The sequence below is a fragment of the Tetrao urogallus genome (genome assembly GCF_951394365.1).
Source record: "Tetrao urogallus genome assembly, chromosome: 16".
NCBI lineage: Eukaryota > Metazoa > Chordata > Aves > Galliformes > Phasianidae > Tetrao > Tetrao urogallus.
In genome coordinates, this window is record NC_136829.1 from 11,030,226 (window position 1) to 11,051,163 (window position 20,938).

At 46.3% G+C, this 20,938-nt stretch overlaps 1 protein-coding gene across 1 annotated transcript in view; it reads right to left on the reverse strand.

The window, feature by feature from the left end:
- The window catches only part of CTNNBL1 (catenin beta like 1), a gene marked incomplete at its 3' end in the record, with an annotated part of 39,169 nt that extends 18,937 nt beyond the window's left edge, over positions 1 to 20,232 (reverse strand). The window contains 11 exon segments of the mRNA XM_079543611.1: positions 1,292 to 1,440; positions 2,169 to 2,227; positions 2,503 to 2,575; positions 5,001 to 5,092; positions 5,993 to 6,086; positions 7,901 to 7,986; positions 11,033 to 11,040; positions 11,042 to 11,182; positions 11,716 to 11,822; positions 13,847 to 14,035; positions 20,124 to 20,232. Of these exon segments, the coding sequence (XP_079399737.1) occupies positions 1,292 to 1,440; positions 2,169 to 2,227; positions 2,503 to 2,575; positions 5,001 to 5,092; positions 5,993 to 6,086; positions 7,901 to 7,986; positions 11,033 to 11,040; positions 11,042 to 11,182; positions 11,716 to 11,822; positions 13,847 to 14,035; positions 20,124 to 20,153 (1,028 nt within the window). The 5' untranslated portion in view covers positions 20,154 to 20,232.
- Between the last annotated feature and the right edge of the window lie 706 nt (positions 20,233 to 20,938).

The following is a 20,938-nucleotide window of genomic DNA, read 5'->3' on the forward strand; positions in this document are numbered from 1 at the left end:
GGGTAAGGTGGTGAATCACAGCTGAATGACATCTCTATTCTTTGTTGTTTATCATGAACATATAAAGGTACAGAAGTGTGATACTCGCCGGCAGCTCTCCAGATAACAGCCATCAAAGTGTTCTCTGTACGTACAAAGTAGCCTGCAGGCTCCACAGCCACACTGTCCAAGGAAATGGGAGCACTGTGCAGCACACAGACTGCCAGCGACAGAAATTAACAGAATCGACTGTCATCTTAATGACCAGCAGACACTAAACACGTAAGAAAAAACACAAGTGCACACCGAATGCCCGCAGCACCAGTTCTTTGTCTGAATCAGCAACAAAAGTACCAGATTAACACTTTCAGCTCCAGTCCAAAAACACCATTAGGAGCAAGAAGCTTAGCATGTCCTGCTAGGCACTGCTCTGTCTAGATGAGTTTTTCCAAATGTGGAGTCCCACCCACATGGCACGAGAACTCCAAGTAATTAGTTCTGCAAGGCTAGCTCAGCAGCTTAGTACTTGAGTCAGAGGGAGGCTTCCCTCTCATCCTTAGTTTTGGAGCTTTTCTTTAATTAGCCTCAGGAAAACTCAGTGTTCCTATTTGAATAATCCACACTTGGTTATTTATTCAGCTCCCTGCTGCTGCACATTACCCAGCCATGCGCTGCAGGAATACATCACTTCTCGTTGGTGTTTGCTAACCAGCCACTGCATGCAGCTCAGCACACTGAGGAAAGCGAGACAGAGCCCTGCTGTGCCCAGTCCTGAGAAGTCTCAGCTCAGAAGACACAGATGCAGGCTAGGAAGCAAAAGTTGACACAGCAGAGAACTCTAGGGATGCAAGGTGTGACAAAACACATCACAAGGAGAAATGAATATTTATGCCTATTTCACAAAAGCAATTTTTGTATCAATGTCCACAACAACTTCTCAGCTTGGATGACAAACAACACAGTGAAACCTGAACTGGGGAACAAAAGAAAAAAACATTCCTCCTACAGACATCCAAAGGTTCTCTGTTACCTTACAAAGGTCTTGAATCCTGACAGGATTAGTGGCCTAATGTATAACATTCTCTCATCTGGGTGTCTGCTGCAGACCTGTAGCTTACAGCAGCTATTAAATCCACTTGTTATGAAAATTTAAAAAGTAGAGTTTGCATCTCTGAGAAGGTGCAAGTAACGTGCTAGAAGTCAAGCACACTGAAACACAAATTTTATAAACAGAAAAGTACAAGTATCTTGCTAGAGCACATGGTGGTGGGTCAAAAGCAGGCAAAAAAAAAATCACCAAGTGACACAGTACCTAAGCATGAGATTCATCAGCTGGAGACCCTCGCCTTTTAGGAACCGATCCCGGTTGGAACTGAGCATCAGGCAGGAACAAAGAGAGTCAAACAGGTTCTCCATCATTTCCTGTTCTTCTGCTGTACTGGGGTTATGTCGTTTAAACACCTGCACGACAAAGAAAACGATTTCATCACAGTGCAGGGCTCAGTTTGACCCCCACTGTTGCAGAGTTTTAAGCATCTGACATGCATAAGCCTGCAGTCATCCAAACAGCAACCATACACCTGACTGATGCACTGTCTTGTAGCTCCACTGCCCCTTTTGCTGTCCTGACTGTATACCAACAAATGAGCAGCAGCCTAATGCATGACTTGAAAGATGATGCACGGCCTCTGAAGAGAAACACAAACTCACTGAGAACATAATTCACAAAACTACGTGGATAAGCTTGTTACAAGAGAACCCCCAGGCTAATGCACACCTGAAGGATCTGCTCTGCAGCACCCTGCCCCACCAACAGTGCTACTGCCTGATTAAGAAATGTAAGCAAACTAAGAACACGTTACCTTCAGCTAGCTCAGTGCTAGAAGCAATGCACTTGGAGTGCTCAAAATGAGCAAACTTGAGCCATCCCTCCCACTCTCCTCACAGCTGCAACAAAACAATTTAACTTCTATGTAATTCCACATTAATGCCTTTGAAACAGAGATTGCCTTCACTTACCATAGACACTACATTTATTTGGCAGTTACTCAGGAATTGTGTCATCACTAAGATAACGTGCTCCCCCATTTTGGTACCCACAGACTGCTGGGACAGCACTGCACTCCAGCTCTGTGCCACCTGCCCAGCCCCAGCCTGTGGGTCTCCTGGCAGCAGGGAGGATTACTCACAGATAACTGCTGAAGCAGCACATCGATCCCATCCAGCTCCCCGAGCAATTCTCTGTTGTCTAGACAGGAGTGGGGGAAGGGAGAAAACAGAGAAAAATGAAGCTAACTGTCAGATTTTACTGCCATCTAACACTGATACATCAGCAAACAAAATCGATACGGCTTGACAGAGTACAAAAGCTGCAGAGAAATAGTGAGCGCATGCGCACACAAAAGCACGCATGGGAGTGATAGCACAAGCAAAGGGAAGCCAAAGGCAAAAGGATGCTGCCGTGATCTGAAACCAGCCCAGGGCCCATCCTAAAAGCACATCAATGCCAGAGGCAGCTCTCACCATCATTATTCTGGAGCAAAATAGCCAGCACCTCACTGCAGTACAGCTTGTTGGCATCAAAGGGCATCTTAGCCTGTTGGGGGAAGAGCGAACAAAAGACTCATCAGGGACTGCTCAGTGTTCCATTGAACTGGGGAATGCACCAGTCAAATCACTGAGTGTATAAGCAATGCTAAAGCAAAACATGACAGCAGTAATTTTGCAGTAAGAACCAACAGCAAAACAGTAACGAGCCGTTCTGATTCGGGAGCAGTAGGCTGCGTGCATATGTAGAAAGTCACCTCCAATCCTTCACACCATCCTACATCATTAGCTTTGTCTGAGTTGGCTCAAAAAAACCTCAGAACATTCTCCAGCTGTGGGCACCACAGAGGCTCCCTCCTGTGATAAGACCTCCATGTTGTGCATATGGCTTATCCCTATTCTGATGTCTGCACCTGCCACCAAGAGAATACGTCACAGTAACGTTAAACAGGAGCTGCCAGTTGGATACGAAAACCAAATATCATAGTTGGGTTTAGGCTGCACAATCACATAACGTCCATTTCATACGTCCCCTCCATTTGCAAATACATTAAAAGGAAAAAAAAGCAAATGAAAAAAACAGTGATTATTGCTTCTCTCGGAAGAAAAAAAAAAAGTAAAAATCCCTGAAATGGGACTCTGAACAGGAGCCAGTGTTCTTGTGTGCTGCTTCATCTACAGGAGGAGACTGATCTTTAGTCAATCAACTCATGATTGCTACTGGTTTGCTGCTACTATAAAATTTAAAAACTAAAAATGCCTTCTAAAAATTGCCAGTAACCGGCCATTTGGATTCACTGTTCCAGAAAAAAAAGGTACAAAGTACTGAGTGCAAGGCTTACCCATACCATTTGTCACCCACAATTTTTCCCTCCAGCACACAACTACCTGCAGCTTGATTGAGTAACCCTGGCTGCACGGGGCGACCATGGGCAATTATCTCAGCCTGCAACCAAAAGAAAGGGCACGATCCAAATGCCTGCAACAGGAAACGTGAGAAGCAGGAGGAGCCCAAGTGTCACAAGTATTGACTTTAAATAAAGCTTTCCATTGCAACAAGCCCTAATCACACCACGGCTGATGGTGTTTATAGCAACCACGCGGCGCCTCCAAGCAGCTGCTGGCACATCGGGCATTGCAGCAGGCACTCGGTGGCCACCAGCTCCCATTACAGCACACACCAACCGCTGTCACACAACAAGCATTAGGAAATAACGTCCCGTTCTTTCCAGGCTGCACAAAGCAGCACCAAGCCCTGCTCGTGTTTGGAGAAGCGAGCTATTATGCCCTGCATCTGAGCTTTCCGAAGCAATTCCGACCGTCAGAACACAATTATGCAACTCGAAATGTTGTCAGCAAACAGAAATTCACACCCTGCGCCGTGTGCCAGATGTCCTCATCAACCTCCAGACAGAGCCTTCATTTTAAGAGTCGCCCTAAGATGGCCTTCAGCTGCACGGTGCTCTGCCCAGATGCTGAGATACCGCTTGCATCCTCAACACATCTGTCAGGGCGAGAGATTCAGGACCAACACTGCCAACAGCAAAGGCTTCTGGGCAAGGGTTTTATTAGCATGCATCTCCCCACAACGACAGCTTGTAAGCACGAAAAAGCGCTGCCTGATCACACTTCCCTGAGCCCAGAGGGAGTTAACACATGCCAGGGTGAAGGGAACGCACGCATTCAGCGCCGAGTTTCGCAAGCCTTTAACATTCATTCGTTCATTCGTTCTGGTGCAACAAGCAGGGGAATCCAAATTGTGATTATTTTGCTTTCCCAAGTTTCTAAGTCTTTCAGCTGCAAGAGTAATTATAAGGCAGGCAGCAGACCTGCACTCAGTACATACCTGCCTGGAATAAAATTAACTTTGCCTTTTGTATTTAAGCAGAAGGAATATAATTATGTTACTACCTGTAGTGAGAAATTGTGGGTTACTCCTGCTAACAAGTATATGAGGGGCACAGAGGAGTCTATGCATGACCACAAAGCTGTATTTCTGTGATACAGAGGGGGCACACTAGCTGTACAGACATATAAATGTGGAGGTACTACTGCCTTGCTAGCAGAATTCGGACAAGGCTCAGAATCTATTTGCTGTCTTTTCTTCACTAGCTCTGCAAGACAGTTAAACTATCAATTCCTTTCCTACATCTTTCTATGGAGTATTTAGGTGCCTCTTCCCAAAAGACAGAGTTCAACTGTGTAACTCACTGCCACAGGATGCTAAAAATATCAACACGTAAATGCACAGTCAAATGCAACCTACTTTACAGCTGGAGGAGAGTCCTGAATTCGCCATATTCACAGATGTTAGAACTTGTCACAGAGATACCCGGTATAAACTGAAAGAGCCAGTAACATCCCAGGCTTCTAATATTATGCCAAACACCTCCTCCAGCACATCAGCTCCCGGTCCAGTGGCTTGTCAGTTTTCATTGTGTGTCTCCCAAGTGACAACAAGAAAATAAGCTCACCTTCAGCCTCTTGAGCAGCCACTGCATGAGGCCCTGCTGCGCAGCTTCTGTGCACATCTCTGGTCGGAACTCTGCCATGTTCTCAACGATTGCTAAGAAGAAAGGCACAGAAAACATCCATTTTTTCCCCCCCGCCTGCATATCAGCTCAGACCTTTATCAACACAGCTTTGGCAGGCTCTTCCTGCTCTTGTCAAAATAGCATATTTGCAAAATCATCTTTTTTGAGCGAGACGTCAGCCCAGGTAAATAATACTGTTTCAGTTTTTACACTGCCAACACAGTCCACCTTCAGATGACACGACACCAGCTCCTGCTGGAAAATGCTTGAGATACCTTCCCTTTACTGAAGGAGCAATTCTCATTGCAGAGAACAATTTTAACAAGATTTTACTGCTGCTGCTATGCAGGAACACAAGTGCAAGCCCCTTGCTTCCAGTCCCTAACGCATTCCTCCAGTTCCCAGCAACAGCAAGGAACCAGAGGGATTCCAGTCCTGAATGACTGGAAGGTGTGGATGCTGGCGTGCTAACAACAGGAACACACTGCAAAACAGTTACTGTGCTGTGCAAAGGCTGGTGAACAGAGGGGTAAGGATGTGCTTGTATGAATTACAAAAAGTTTTATTATCTAAAAGTCAAATACATTGCTAAGACACATACAGCTCTCAACTGGGTAAGCAGAGCTCACATACAAGCACGGAGGAAATACAAGGTCAGCACAAGGCACAGAAATCCATCTGTGTATCAGCACGCTAACATAACAGCTTTGGGTAGAGGCATCCCACCAGCACACACGCAACAAATGTTAGCTGAAAAGATTACACTTTACTGCAATTTACAATTGTGCTTGAAAGAAATTCACCACAGGTTCTCCACCTCAGTGCTGGCAGCTCAAGGGCAAAGCATGTGAGAAGGAAAGAAAGGGGAGGGATAACCCACCCCCCTTTGTACAAAACACAAAGAAGCGAGAGGCTGCGCAGCAGCCGCTTACCAAGAGTGTTGTGGACACCATCAGCTTCCTCCTTCACACTTTCATCCAGGCGCTCTAAATTCTGCACCAACAAGGCCACGACCTGACCCTCCACCTACATTGCCATGGTCACAGGCAAGATAAAAAACAGGAGAGCAAAGTGAAAAAGGGAAGATGACAAAGGAAGGCCTACTAGACAAATAAATATCAATAAGTCCTGCTGAAACATCCTGCCAGACGTGATTCTGATCAGGTGACATTAACAATCCTGCTCTAAAATCTCAAAGGTAGCAAAAGGATTCGCCAAGTAAGTCTGACACCATGTTTGTCCTAATTAATTAAACAGGTTTTAGGTTTCAGATTAAACAGAAAAAACATCTGGAGGGAAAACATGAACCCTGTCAGTCTCATTTCCTGCATCAGCCCTAATTGATTCATAATCCCACAGAATTCTTAAGGCACCACAAACCACCACGTTCTAGCTGTCAGCTCCACGAGCAGCGTGCAGCTGGTCTGCCTGCACTTTGTTACATCTCCACCTTCCTGGGCATAAAAAGCTGAAGGAACAATGCTCACACGTGGAGATTCAAATGTGAAAGATGAACGATCGCCAGCTGAAGCCTGACATTTAAATCCTGCTCAGATGAACGCACCAAGCTGACTTCAGAGAGTTAACGAAACCCTGACAGCAGAACAGGAGCAGAAACCCACGCCTGCAGCTGGGGTTGCAGCCCCTCACCACAAGCAGTCTGCACTTACAGCTGCAATTGGACAGAGGCCAGATTGACTTTGGCTATCTTCCCACTGTGGATGTGAGCTGGGAAAAGTTAGAAAAGTAACATTTGCAATGCAAAACACTGAACTGGTTTTGTGTTCAGTGAAACCATGGAAAAAAAAAAAAAAAAAATACAAAGTACCCTAAAACATTAGATTTTTTTTTTTTTTTTTTTCTAAAAAAAAGTAATCTAAAAAGTAGATATCTAAACATTTCTCCCAAGAGATGCCTGACCTGCTGCTTTCAGGGAGAACAATACAACAACTAAAACTTGGCCATTACCTGTGGGCTGGCAACAAGGCAAACAGAGAAAGGACTTTGCTTCATTTACTCTCTCCCCACACATTTTACAGAAAACACCTCCTATACCAGCTCCTCTCTGCCATTTCATTCACCCAGAAACCTTTCCACAAAGGCAGAATAATTAAGAACAGCCCAGAGCCAGCTGGAGGGACCCAGCTCCAGGCCAATGTCATTAACCTCTGGAGGTAGCAGTGACTGGACAAGAGGGGCTGTAGGAGAAAACACAGTCACCAAACAAAACAATCAGAAGAAAACAATGATTTCCTGTCTTTCAATTTCAACCTAACAGTTACAGAACAAGACAGAGTCACAAGGTTTAACAATTGCAGCAATTCACCAACAGCTGCCTGAAGGCAGAACAGACATGGAGATCTCAATCCTTGCTGGGCATTGCTTCTCTCAGCCTGGCATCCCCCTCCCCCTGCCGAGGGACAGGAGGCAACCAGCAGAACACCAAGCTGCAGGGAAGCCCATCAGCACAATACAAGGTGCTCGGATGCTCTCTGCCTGGTAAACTCTCTTAAGACCAAGCAATGTATCTTCTATTACACGTACATCATTTTCTGGGGCCACTTCATCCCTACAGCACAGGGACTGTTAAACCTCTGCCACCCTTAAAATGCATTAGTTCTGTTGCATGGAAACATCCAAGCTTTTTACTTCGTGTAAAGAAAAAAGCATAACCTCAACATAGTGACACATTCCAGTTCAACTGCAACTAGGCCTGAACACACACCTGAGCCAGGTAACTTCAGCACGGTGCTGGCACTGTGTATGCACAGCCACGGCAAGATGGCAGCTCAAAGGATTCACTGCTCAGTCATTAAAATAATGTGGAGTTTACTACTTACCAGAGCGTCTATGAGGACTTCAGCTCCTTCTTCACTCTCATGGAGAGTATCTATATCAGTCAGCTCTTGGAGCAAGTCTACCACAGCTATGGAAACATGTGCTAGATGTTAAGGACAATCAACACAGCAAACACATTCAATATTATAAAAAAACCCAACACATTGCTTTCAGGCCAGTGAGCTCATGACATGACACAGAACAGTTAACTCATTATATAGGTGGGGCACAGGAACACCAGAACACCAGAATGGGGGAATCTAACAAGTAGAAATGATGAAAATGAACGTAACTGTGTGCATCCTGTGCCAGGATATTTTGCTGTACTTGATAGTACTAAATTTTTTTATATTTTTCAAACAAAAATTCTATAGTTGGCTTAACTAGGCACCATCTTGCACTCTGAGACTGAGCACAACCCAAAAGAAAGGCATTACAATAACCTGATTAGGGTACAGTGCTCTCAGTGCTACCCAGCTAACCTGATCAGCAGACACCTAACAAGGCCATAGCACAAAGCAGAAGCACCAACCCCCTTCTGGCTGGCCCAATTAGGACAGCACACTCCTCCAACCATGTACCTCTCAGGAGCAGCAGAGCTTCTGCCAGCCCAATTTTCACTCATTAACACTGGACTGCATAACACATGGCTCCCCTGACTGCTACGCAGCTCTCTGGTACTAGGAGACGTATTCCACCTCATTAGAGCCACTTTCCTATTCTCTCAGACACTCCGATCAATCTTGCCCGATTCCCACTAGGGCAGCACAGGGTATGCAGTTTTCCACATGTCCTATATAACAACTTTGTGATGAATCTCTTTAAAATTCATAGGCTAACAACCCAGCCTCCCAGTTCCTCTGTTTGTGCATTTGCTCAGCCATACACGCAGTGACAGGAAGAGTATTTTAAAACATCTTTTACAGCAAGGTTACAGACGTGACTTACCAGGAAAGACTGTAAGAGAGCTGCCTGTCCCACTCCCAAGCTAGCCTGTGTTGGGCACTGCTGAAGATGCTTGCCAGTACAATTACTGCTCTCATCATACTCTACAGCAATCCTCAGACAAGCCAGAGCTATCTGGACATTTTCATGATAGGAAGATGCCGCTTCCAGTTGCGGCTGCCATCAGGAACCAAACAGAGGGTGGCTGTGACTTACTGGGCAGGCAGTCACCTGCACTTACACAAAAACATGCTCAAAAGTGGCAGAGTATAAGTTTTGAAAGCAAGCTAAAGCATGTCTCAATAAGCAGGTTGAGTGAAAATAATCTGCCTTGCATTTATGCTGCAAGGAATCAACTTCTAAGCAACAAAAGCTGGAGAAACGGGCCATTAGGGACCTCGTGAAGTTCATCAATCCCTTTTCCTCCTAAAATTGCTAACCACAGGGCAAATTCCTACCTCTCCATTAACTGACAGGCAACTTGCAAACCCATTTAAAAAATTCAATGGCAAAACTGACAAGTCCTCACCTGCAGCTGTGACTCTAAGACAGCTTTTCATGGCTGAGGGGACAAAAGCTGTGCTTCTGTGCATCCCAACCACAATCACTGCCATGTGAACAAGAAATTTAGGATAGCATGCTATACACAGTACTCCAAAAGACTCTGGTTCTGGCAAAAAAAAAAAAAAAGCAATTAAACTATGGTGACCACGGAACTGGTTACGCATGGTAGGCGTCTCCTACTGTACACAGTAAATTGTTAACAACCATTTAATTGGAAGTAACTCTCATTACAGATGGCAGATAAGGAAAGCAGTGGTGGGTGCTGTTTGTCAGGGACCAGTACTCTACCAGGTCAAGGTTAAGCCAGACACAAGATAAAACAGCCAAACACAGAAAAAGATTTAAAAACTCAGATGTGCTTTCTAATGGAAACGGTGCTCTCTAATGGATATGCAAAAAAATATTGATGTGCTGTTTTTACATTCTGATCATTGCACCCACTCAGGAGGAATGAATTATGACTTTTCAGTATGTAGTACTACAAGGAAAAGTGCTAGAAAAAAAGAAGAACCAACATCTCTACCTCAGACCACGACATTTTCTTCTTAACGGTCCTTTTAAAATTGCGTATTTCAAAACACCTCAGAAAGACTGATGAGTACTGTCCACTTCTTTACAGATAAAGAAAAGTCAAGAATTAATGACTTTCCCAAGGCCACGAACAACAAAAAGAAAAAACACAAACCTCCTGTGGTCCCAAGTCAAAGTCCAGTGCCCTTCCCACTCAGCTTCAGCGCTCCTTTCATTCACTAACGCTTGTCAACACAAGACCTCTTCAATCATGTCACAACATTTCAGTTCAATCTACCGTAGAGCGTTTTACAAGCAATGCAGATTGAGCCCTATTTAAAAGGCTGCACAATGGTAGGCAAAGCACAGTTCTATTTATCAGCTGAAGGCTGAGCACGAAGGCACAAGGATATTCAGAAAACAACAGTTTTTAATACCAGACTACTAGAACTTCAACAGTATAGAGTGAAAACTCTCAGACATTCTCAGAGGACACACAGGGGTGAGGTTCAGTGACACAAGCAATAACTGCTCGTGGAACTGCCATTGATATTTACACCAGAGGACCTACCCACAAATTCCAGCTTTGAGAACATCACACCAAAGCTAGGGGCACATGAAAGACTTTTCACGTGTGTAAATCAGGGTGCAGCACTGTGGTGAGACAGTCCACGGCAAAGAGCTGAAAGCATGAGCTCAGCCCTCTATAAAAACGGGTAAATTAGTCTCATTTTTACTAGGGATTGTTCCAGACAAAGGCTGCACGCAGTTCAAGGTTATATGCTGTTAAGCCCATGCTTCAGTTTTTTGCTGTGTTGTTTTGCTGCGTTGCTTCAGCTACACCATTTGTCTGTTCATACCCTAGCACAGCCACTCAAACTTAGGCAAAAGGTTCATAAAACAAGAAAGGAGAACAAAAACACTGGGGAAAAAAAAAAAAAAAATCAGAATCAATATTACTTGAACAAAGAAGGCCTCGTTTGAAAAAGAAAAAAGAAGGCATAAATTCAGTGCAGCGGAAAAGAAAAAACACACAGCAGCAGCCTGTGAAAGCAGGCTATAAGAGATTACAGAAAAGTGCAGAAAGCCTCTGGCAGGAGAGTTGCTTTAACCACTGGAGGATATCTGTGTTGTCGTGTCCAAGCAGCCCGAGGAGAGACTGCACTGCATTCAGCTCCACCAGCAGGTGGTACAGGTCCGGCATCGTCGCAATCACATGCATCTCCTGAATGATGTCATTTAAATCCAGTTCGGATTCCATGAACCTGAGGCAAGACAAGAAAAGCACATCGTTTGTGCTCCACAGACACAGCCCTCCTCCAAAAAGAGAGCAGCAGCCTCTCATAAGATCCCCCATAAGCCCCAGTCAGCCCAAAGCTACACGTTTAAAAACAAAGCGACTTCTTCAGATATCTAAAAGGGAAATCATGAAACCTCGTTTCATTTCTGTGCTCCCAAAATAAAAGCAACATGAACTAGAGTTTTAATGTCACAGTCTTTTGTACAAACAGCAAGAATTTCATAAATCAGAACATTCCCCTTGGTTGCAAATTACTTTTTTCATGTCAGAGTTGAAAGTTTTCCCCCACCATCTGCAGGTCTCCATCAGAAGTCTCAATAACGTCATTTTTAATTAACAAAGTTAGTTTCAAATGCAGTTTCTGAGAACTAAATGGCAATGACCGTTGTTACATAAGTCTCATGTAACTGAAGACAGTTAAGTGTCAAGAAGTCAGTTTAAGGCTGGAAGAAAAGGCAAGGCTCAGCAGTGGCACAGAGGGGCCAAGCGCAATCTTACTTCTCCGGATTGTCAGGAAACTTGATCCGCAGCTCCTGGTTTTTGTAAGATCTCTTCTCAAAGGTGAGAATCATCTTTTTCACCGAGCTTTCATCCAGAGGTTCCTCCTAAGCAAATTGGAAAGGGCAGAAGACAGAGCTTAGCGAGGTAACCTTCAAGGGGTGCACACAGCAGTGAGACCGTGCCGCCTGAAATGAAGCATCAGGGAGAAAAACAGCCGTCTGCAATGGCCCTATCTGGCACCATCAGCCCCAGTGAAGCTTTCTGCTTCTGACAGAACATAGTAAATTTACATTAGCATCTTAAGCCCATGGGCAATTTCTTTCCAGAAGTTCATTGCACCATGTCTTTCCACAGATCTACATTTAACTGCCCTGAGTTTATGTTCTTCTGTATTTTTCTCACTTGGATAAGCCTTCACTTCTATTTTAAAGTCTTTTTCAAAAGAGGAAAAAAAAAAAAAAAAAAAAAAAAAAAAAAAAAAAAAAAAAAAAATCAATATTTTACTCTACTACTTCCCTTTCATTTCAGAAAGTCTTCTAAAGCATTTCTCAATTGGCAGTGTGACACCAATGGTACATCTTTAGCTCCCTACCTGTTACCCACAAATACAATCCTGTTATTTCCTTGTTTCCTGATTTTAAGGCACCTCTTTTATCACCATCACTACTACAGAAGAGTTCTCAAAACGAAACAGAGCAGGCCTCCACACCCCTTCCACCACGCTTTATATCCTGCTCATGGTTCAATCAAGACTCGCTCCTGGTTTTAAGGATTCTGCATGGAATGACTTGAAGCAACAATCTTAAAGCAGATAAAGAATTTCAATTTCAAACTCCATTACAATAACAACAGCAGTCCATGGGAAGATAGTTAAAGTCTTCCACTATTACTGGATTTTCTACTGTCTCAAGTCCAACCTGCCACAGCACTTCAGAGTTATGCCACCCCCCCATTCTGGTAACAATACTGTGACACCCAAACCACGTTCTTCCCCCAGCGGTACAATTTCAATCCACAACAGCACTATCACAGGTGCTGACATTGCTTCCCTTTATTTCATTTGACTCTGCTTCCTCTTATACGTATTACTGTAATGTCTCCATTAGAATCAGCTTTTCATGCGTGCCATATTACGGTGCCCTACAGATTAGCTTGCCTCCATCACATTTACTGACACAAAGAGCCTTTTGATGGCGCTTGGATTAACTGTGTTCCAAGATAATAAGAAAGAGATGGGAGTTCTAAAGGAACACTGGACTCCCAGCCCTTCCAATGGCTGGGTGGGAGAGCTGCACCTGACAAAGACTCACACAGTGCAGGAATCCACACGACTCAAGCTGCTCAGCAGGGCTTCTGCCTGCAGCCATTCATCCTGGAGCTCAGATGCTACAGAAATCCAGCATTATCTTCCTCAGCTACCAACTACCAGCAGCTAACTGCTATGGCAATAGCTCAACACCAGAAACACAAGGGAGATTTTCAGACATGAATGCTAGCAACACCATTCGCAAAGGAGGGTGATATTATACAGACCTACAAGATTCTGCAGCAGTGTATTTATTTCAAATTAAAAATATAAAATCAAACAGGACACAGACAGGGAACATCTTTTCGATTCTACCAATCCATGTGTCACGCTTATAGTGATCTCTTCCCTGGCCCTTGGCAGAAAGGCCAGTGCTGCATTGGATTTCTGTCTCCAAGGCTTGAAGTCATTTGCCCTTGACAGCTGCTACCCCCCTCCGCTGACCCAAGACCTTTCTTGTATAGAAGAATGTTTATTTGCAGCTGCTGCACAGTTAGAAACAGAAGGAGACGGGGAGCAGCTGCATGCTTGAGAGTACTGATGAGAATAAGAGTTAGAAAATATTTTCTGGATTCTGTATAGTTTTCTAAAAATACAAATTAAAAAGTAATTCGCACCTCCTCACCTAAAACAGATGAAATCTTTGCTCTCTCCCCTCCCACTCCCCCCTTTAAGAAGATACCCTTATGTTGAAGGAATAACCCCACCTCAGGCTGGGCATGGCACGTGCCCAGCCAGCCTCATCATCCCCGCGGTACGAAATGACATCTCAGGGAAGCAGTTCAGTTTTCGCTCGTTTCCCACACAACACCCACGATTTACCTCCTCGTCCTCCTCTTCTCCATCCCTTTCGATTATCTGAAGAAGTTTCTTCTTCTCGTCATCGGTCTCCTCCTGCACAGCCGACTCCTCTTCCCTGTGACGCCCATGCTCCCGTGCGCTCACTTGTTTCCGACGTGCTTTGATTTCTTCCTCCTCTTCATCACGGGGCCGCTTCGTCCCTCGGTTGGGCTGCAGTCAGAGAAACAACGTGAGCACAGCCCTCCTGTGACCCTCACAAACCGCAGCACCAACACAACCAGGCGTGCTGAGGAAATTCGGACAAGTCGCTTAAAGCACTTCCTTACACAATGCCAAACTCTGAAAACCAGAAAGGAAATGAATTTAGTTAAGGGGAACATCATAAGACGAGATGGATGGCTCTGCCAAGAGCTGTGTCAACACCCTGCCTCGTTTGATCTATGAACGTGATTCGTGGGAAAACATCTCCATAGGGAACAGCCTGGTACTTACAGATGAGAAGTGCCAACACGCACCGCTCTGCGGCTGGGCAGCCTGAAGGCTCCAGAATCAGCTGGGAGAGCAGAGAGCTTCTGAGGAACAGCAGAGCGACATGCTTAAGCACACAGGAGGGAAGTATAACCTTCTTACCCACCTACTCCATGAGCTCATGGAGAATGCTGGCGTGCAGCTTAACTGCCCTTGATTTTCCCCATCCCTTTGCCTGAAGTTTGCGAGTGCTGTGTGGAGATCAAAGCCCAGTTTATGGAATGCAGGATGGGAGCACTGTTGCTCGCTGCAACTCTGCAGGGCTCTGGCACCAGAATAAGCAACGGTTTACTTGGAACAACCTACCATTTTATTCTACAATTTCCATTTAATTGGCAAAATTAAACATAATTTGCCAAGGACAAGAAAACATCCATTAACCCTAATCCCATGTTTTAATTTAGACTAGAGGGGATGAAAGTATTTGCAACAGAAGGAAAAACTCTCCAAAAACGATAAGGATATTACATTTGGTCTTGCTCACTCTTTCTGAAGGACAACCAAGTACTTTATGCTCTGTAGCTACAGGAAAACAGAATTTAACTCATTACTATTTAACAGCAGCATGTGCATTAAGAACATTGACAGCAGAATGCAAACACGTTCACACTTTCTGTCAGCCACTCAAGTTGCCTGGAAGATGGTTTCTTATTTTATCAGGCCTAACATTTGTCCAACCTATTTGCTAAGGTGCCATCTGCAGAAATACCAACCCTCTGCTGGGTCTCTGTCTGACCCACCGCAGTCACAGCAAACTCACACGAGTGCAAGGCCAGCCTTTAAATCAAACCAGAGCTGGGATCAAACCAGAGAGGAATCCAAAGGCTCACAAAGAGGAGTGCTGGCAGTCACAGGAGGAAGCCCTGCAACATTCGCCTTCCATGTTCCTCAGTTAAAGTTCCAGAAAATCATTCCTCGTTCTCATTTCTAAACATTAAAAAAGGAAAATCCAATGAGACCGGAGCAGTAATGAGGGACCAAGGGAGCTGTGCTTTGTCAGATGCAAAGTAATGTACCACGGGCAGGGACTACATCAACAGAACAAAACCTAAATTAAAACTCCATCACGAAACCAACCCCATTTCCTCTGAGTACACAATCCACAGCAGCAGCATTTACATCCTGTTTCAATCTCAATTATTTTTATCCTTTTTTGTATTTATGCATTGTTGGGGGGGGGATCTTCTATAACACATAACAGAAGTCATTATGATAAATTATGGAAGTGCCCAGCATGCAATTATTAATGCTGCCAACACACTGGCAATAGACAGTAATTGAATTCCCAGGCAAGCGTTATTAAGCAGGCATTAAGGTTTTTCCTTTTGTTATTGATGTTATGCTAAACCTTACTGAGAATACTGCAATTTCTCCACCCGGTGCTATTAACACTAAGAAATCAAGGCAGAAGTGAAGCACCTGCGTTCCTGCCCGATACACCAGAGATGCACAGCCACGAGCAGCTGATTTAAGGCAAGCATTAAACTTCCGCTCATTGATTTTCAGCTTTGTTTTGCACTGCTACTTCCTAAAGGACTGTTAGCAACCAACAGGAATTAAGCACGCGCAGCGCAGCGCTCAGACCGCAGCGTTTTGCTAAGCAGCACACGCTGAGCTTAAACACATTTCTTTAAATCACCGCCGAGCTGCACGCACCCAACTTCCAGCTTTCTGGCACGAAAAGGGAAAGTTAATTGTTTAATAAATAAAATAGCGGATTTTTTATTTTATTTTATTATTATTTTTTTACTCGGTTGTGCCAAGGTGCGTTTGGCACAAAGCTGGAATGCATTGGAAAGCGCACAAGAAAACAATTGTTAAATTGCTTTATTAGGTAAGCTTAATTTTGTTCCTACTGAATGCAGTGCGCTCACAGTAATTTATTCAGAAGACATTTCCATTTAAATGCAACACCGAGATCAGCACACACACACACACACACACACGAGTACAAAAGGTTTTTAATAAGAAAGCTGATGTTTATCAAAAGCAGTGAAACAACAGCTGCCCAGTGGTACAGAATTCTCCTCCTGTGTCTGTGCTGCACCACCCGCACTCGGGGCTCCCCAGCCCACACAGCACAAACATGCACTCCTTCGTGTGCTGCACATGTGAAGATGCCCCAAACCTCAGAGTGAGGATCAGCTCGGGGCTGCCTTGCCCTCCTTGGGGTAGCGGCCGCATGGAGATAAAATATCTCCTTCCCTAGAGCTCACCTTCAGCACCAGGGAGCTTTGCAGAAAGCTTGCCAAAGGAGTTTCATATTACCAAGGCATTTACTTCGTAAGTAACCTTGTTACCGTGAAGCTCTGAAAGTATTAGTTCATGAAATCTGAAATAAATCTTCATAAGTGACACAGCTGCTGTGTGGCCACGCCAGCCAACTGCAACACACACAGAGCAGCGCTGCAGAACGCAGCTGTTGTGCTGGGGCTCCAAAAACACACCTCACACCTCCACAGCCATCTTCTGGATCTTGCTTCCAACCAGGCTGCTGCCAATCTCACTTGCACCGAAGCACAGCACCTCTCGGTGACCCATTACAGACTGAGGCAACTGGACCCAGGACAGCGTGGTAGCCTCAGGAATCCCAAGAACTCCAAGTGAAAGACAGGAAGAACAGAGCTGCACCTGCATGGGCAGTTTACTGATTTAAGAGAATGGATCCCTTCCCTCTCTACCCTTCCACACTGTAAGGCACACAAGTCCCCGAGGCAATGTGCTGCTATGAGAAGCACATGGATAAGGAAAAGACACAAAAACAAAACATGAAGTTTCACCTCCTTGTTCTAAATTACAGCTACCATATGAAAATATGAAACAAAAATATATACAGTGACCAAAAGCTGCATGTTTGTTTGGAGGGTACAAAGACCATCCCTGGTCCTGCAGGTGCTTATTTGTTCTTAACTAACGCAAAAAGGGATGAGGAGAGAGATGGCAGCCACTACAAACTGCAGAGGGACTCTAATGGAAAGCATCAGAGGAATAAACACCAGAGCTGTGCCAAGAGCACGTACGTGGCCACTGCACAGCTCCCTCACTGCCTCCTCTCAGTCTCTATAGGAGCTAACATGTTCATCAGCAACCCTCAAAACTGAAAACTTGCCCCCTACAATACCAAGTATAAGCTGTATCCAGAAGAAGCAGCTGCTAAAACTACCAGCCCTGCAGCTGCCCACCAGGACACCTTTGAAAGCTCAACACAGGAGTGCTGTGTCCCAGCTCAGCTCTCAGCTGCAGCCACCTCTGTGAGGCCAGAGCCCGATGTGCCACACAGCCCCAGCAGCAGGGCAGGGAGGCACCCAGGTTTCTTTGGCTGATTTTTCCACACTTCCCAGTTTGGTGGCCAAAGACACAGGTGGAAAAGAGAGCAAAAGGTCTGCACGCAGCTGCAGGAACCACACCAAAGAAACTCCCAGCACGGGGTCACAGGCAGGAGGCCATCATACTCTGGCTGGGAGGCGCAGTGAGAGCAGCCAGCAGCTCGGCTGCCTCTGCCATCAGAGGCATCCATTATGTCACAAATCCACAGCAAACTGCCTGGGCCAGCAGCTGAAATCACCGTATCCCTCCAACACGCTGAGATCCATCCCACCACAAGCAATGTTCCACCAGTTCCACCGGCAGGACAAACCTGCTGCACAAATCGCACCCCGCTACTGCTTGCCCTTTTGTTCTTCCATTTCACAAATATTTCATTAAAAAATTAGCAGTCATCGCTCAGTGCTGAAATCTGCATTTAACGAGAACTGAAATAATCTCCTTTATTCCCTCCCACGCCAATTGAAAGAGATGCCTGAAAATAACCAGAGCTGGCTTTGTCCCTGTAATTACCCGCTGTAATCAGAAACCAGACACGGAGGATCTGGGCACAGTCTTTCCGGGCAGAACAGCAGCAATATTTAATCATCAGTTTAGACCATCTGCAACTGTTTTGCAGCAACACATAAAGTTTATGGATTTCTGAGCTTTGTGTAAGCTGCCAGGTGCCAGGTCTGTTTATTTGTCCTTTTTTTTTTCTGCTGCAGGAGGTTCCTTTCCTCATTCTGACAGATACTGAGTGCCCAGCTGGCAGCACAGAGCCTGAAATCTTCCATGCCAAATCTGGCACTGAGGGAGAACATCCCGATTAAGCAAGGGCACGGATGAAGTGTTCAGAGGAGAAAATTTTGAAACAATATAAAATTGGGCTTTTTTGCTGAGGGAAGCTGAGAAGACCAACTCATTTGCAGCAGAAGATTAAAATCAGACAGCAGCCATCATCACCCAGCCCTCCCTTGACAGCCACTGCTGCCCTGCAGCGAGGATGGATGAAGCTATCCCAAAGCAGCACACTGCTCCATGCGAGGAGAGCATCAGAACTCACACTGGTTAACCTCCATGCAGGCAGAACCAGAGCAGGGTGGCAGCTGCCTCACGAGCCATCCTTCAGCCTTGTCTTGGTAGCAGCAGCTCTGTCACTGACCCAACTCCGTCCCACCACACAGCAGCACGGACACAGGCACAACACAGCTCTGGTAGCTCTGAATTTTATGAGAATGTACGCAGGGCGGCCCTGCTGTGCTGCCTGTGGGACAGCAGCTGCAGGCAAAACCCATCACTCCCCGCTTCCATTCCAACATTTCAACCACAGATACCCCACAGAAGGGGACTGTGTCCCCCCAGAAACAGAGCTGTTGCACTGCTTCCTGCTCCCCACCCCTCTCACCTCTGTTCACCTTTCCACCTAATTCCAGATGTCTGAATCTGGGGACACGTGAAGTTCAGCTCTTACTCTAATGCCCTACCTCACCTCCTGACACAAAATCATTTATGTCCTGGGAAGAGATCTGGAGAGCACAAAGCCAGGACAACGCCTCCAAGAGCCATGTCAGTGGAAATTTAAGGAATAACCTCAGCAGCAAGAGAAGCTGCTGCTGCAATGCCTGGCATCCACAAAGCAGATTTCCACCTCCAGCTTCCACAGCACCCACACCATGCTGCCATGAGCAGCAACCTAAGGGCAGGAAAAGAGCCCAGCACAGAGCTGTAGGGAAACCAAAGAGATCAAAACACAAGCATGCACTTTGCTTCACAGGAGATTGGAACTCTGAGAACTTCAATATTTTCAGAGCAAGAGAAAACCAAGAAAAATCCAAACTAGAACTTGATTAAAAATTTATAATGAACAGAAGTTCAATGCAGGTTTACCTTTACGGGAACACAAGAAATGATCATTCTAACTTAGTACTTAAAAAACACGGGAAAAAAAAAAGCAGAAACCAAATGTGAACAGAGCTCAGAAGAGCAGGGCAGCACGGCCAGCACTGCGTGCACACAGCAGGAAGGACAGAGTGCAGACAGAGTGCAGACAGAGGGCAGACCCCAGACTTTAAGGGAGGAAGAAAACATCGTCCTGGAGCTGACACAAGTGGAAATCTGTTGGAGTTCTCAGATAAAGCCATTACGATATCACGGAGAAAGAAAAGAGAGGGGAAGGTTTCTCAGACCTAAACGCAGTTTAACCTTTTTCCTCCCAAAATACCACGCTCTGAAGCTACAGCAGCAGCCGAGCAAAGCAGCAGCCGAGCAAAGCAGCAGCCGAGCAAAGCAGCGCCGCGCACACCGCGAGGCCTTCAAAGAGAGCCCAGCCAGCCGGGGAGCAGCCGCACCGCCAGGCAGCTCCACCCCGCCCGGTCCCAGCCCCGAGGCAGCCGGAGCGGCAGCCGCAGCTCAGAGTCAGCGGGGTCGGGGCCTCCCCGGTGCCATCCCGCCCTGCCCGCCACACCTGGTAGCTCAGCAGCTCCCCGACGTCCATAGCGCCGACCGGGCCCCGCCGCCGCCAAACTGTCGCCAACCACCGACAGAGCGCGACACCGTGCCGTAAAGCGAGCGGCGCAGGCGCGCCGCGAGGGCGCCACTCTGCCGGAAAGTGAGGCGTGGCGAGCGCTGCCGGAAAGTGAGTCGCAAACCGCCGCCTCGTCGCAAAGCGCTGCCCCGACACCTGCGGGATCCGAGCCCGGCTGGTGATGCGACTGATACAGGGGCGGGGGGCGGTTCAGCTCGGCGCAAACCTCACGGAATGTTTTTCAGCTGTGCCTGAGCGCCTTTGAGCAAAAATCGTTATTCGTGGCCCAACGGCGGCTGCGGTGGCGGCGTTAGCTCGGCGGGAGGGCGCGGGGAGGAATTAAAGCCATCCATCACGTGTGAGAAGGGCCCAGCGCCCCGCCGACGGCGAGAAGTACTGGAGCTGCCGGCCTGCGAAATTACAGCCACAAATCTGCGCTTTGGGGTTGAGATAAATAGCAGATAATTGTTGGCTCATTGGCTTCCCTTCACCGAGCGCTGGGAAAATGGCTGAGAGCTCTGGGGGGCTCTGAGGAGCTCTGAGGAGCAGCAGCAGAGGCCCCAGGGGCTGGCAGTGAGCACAGCGCAGGGCTGTGCGATGCGGCTGCCACTGGAACAGCCTTTGGCTGCTGCCGGCTCCTCCTGGATGTGCTCCCGTCTCAGCTCCAACTCAGCCTTATTGCAGCCCAGGAAACCCAATTCTCACTGAGCTGCTGCAGGGCAGGATTCAATAACACAGTGTTTTCATCCAGTAAG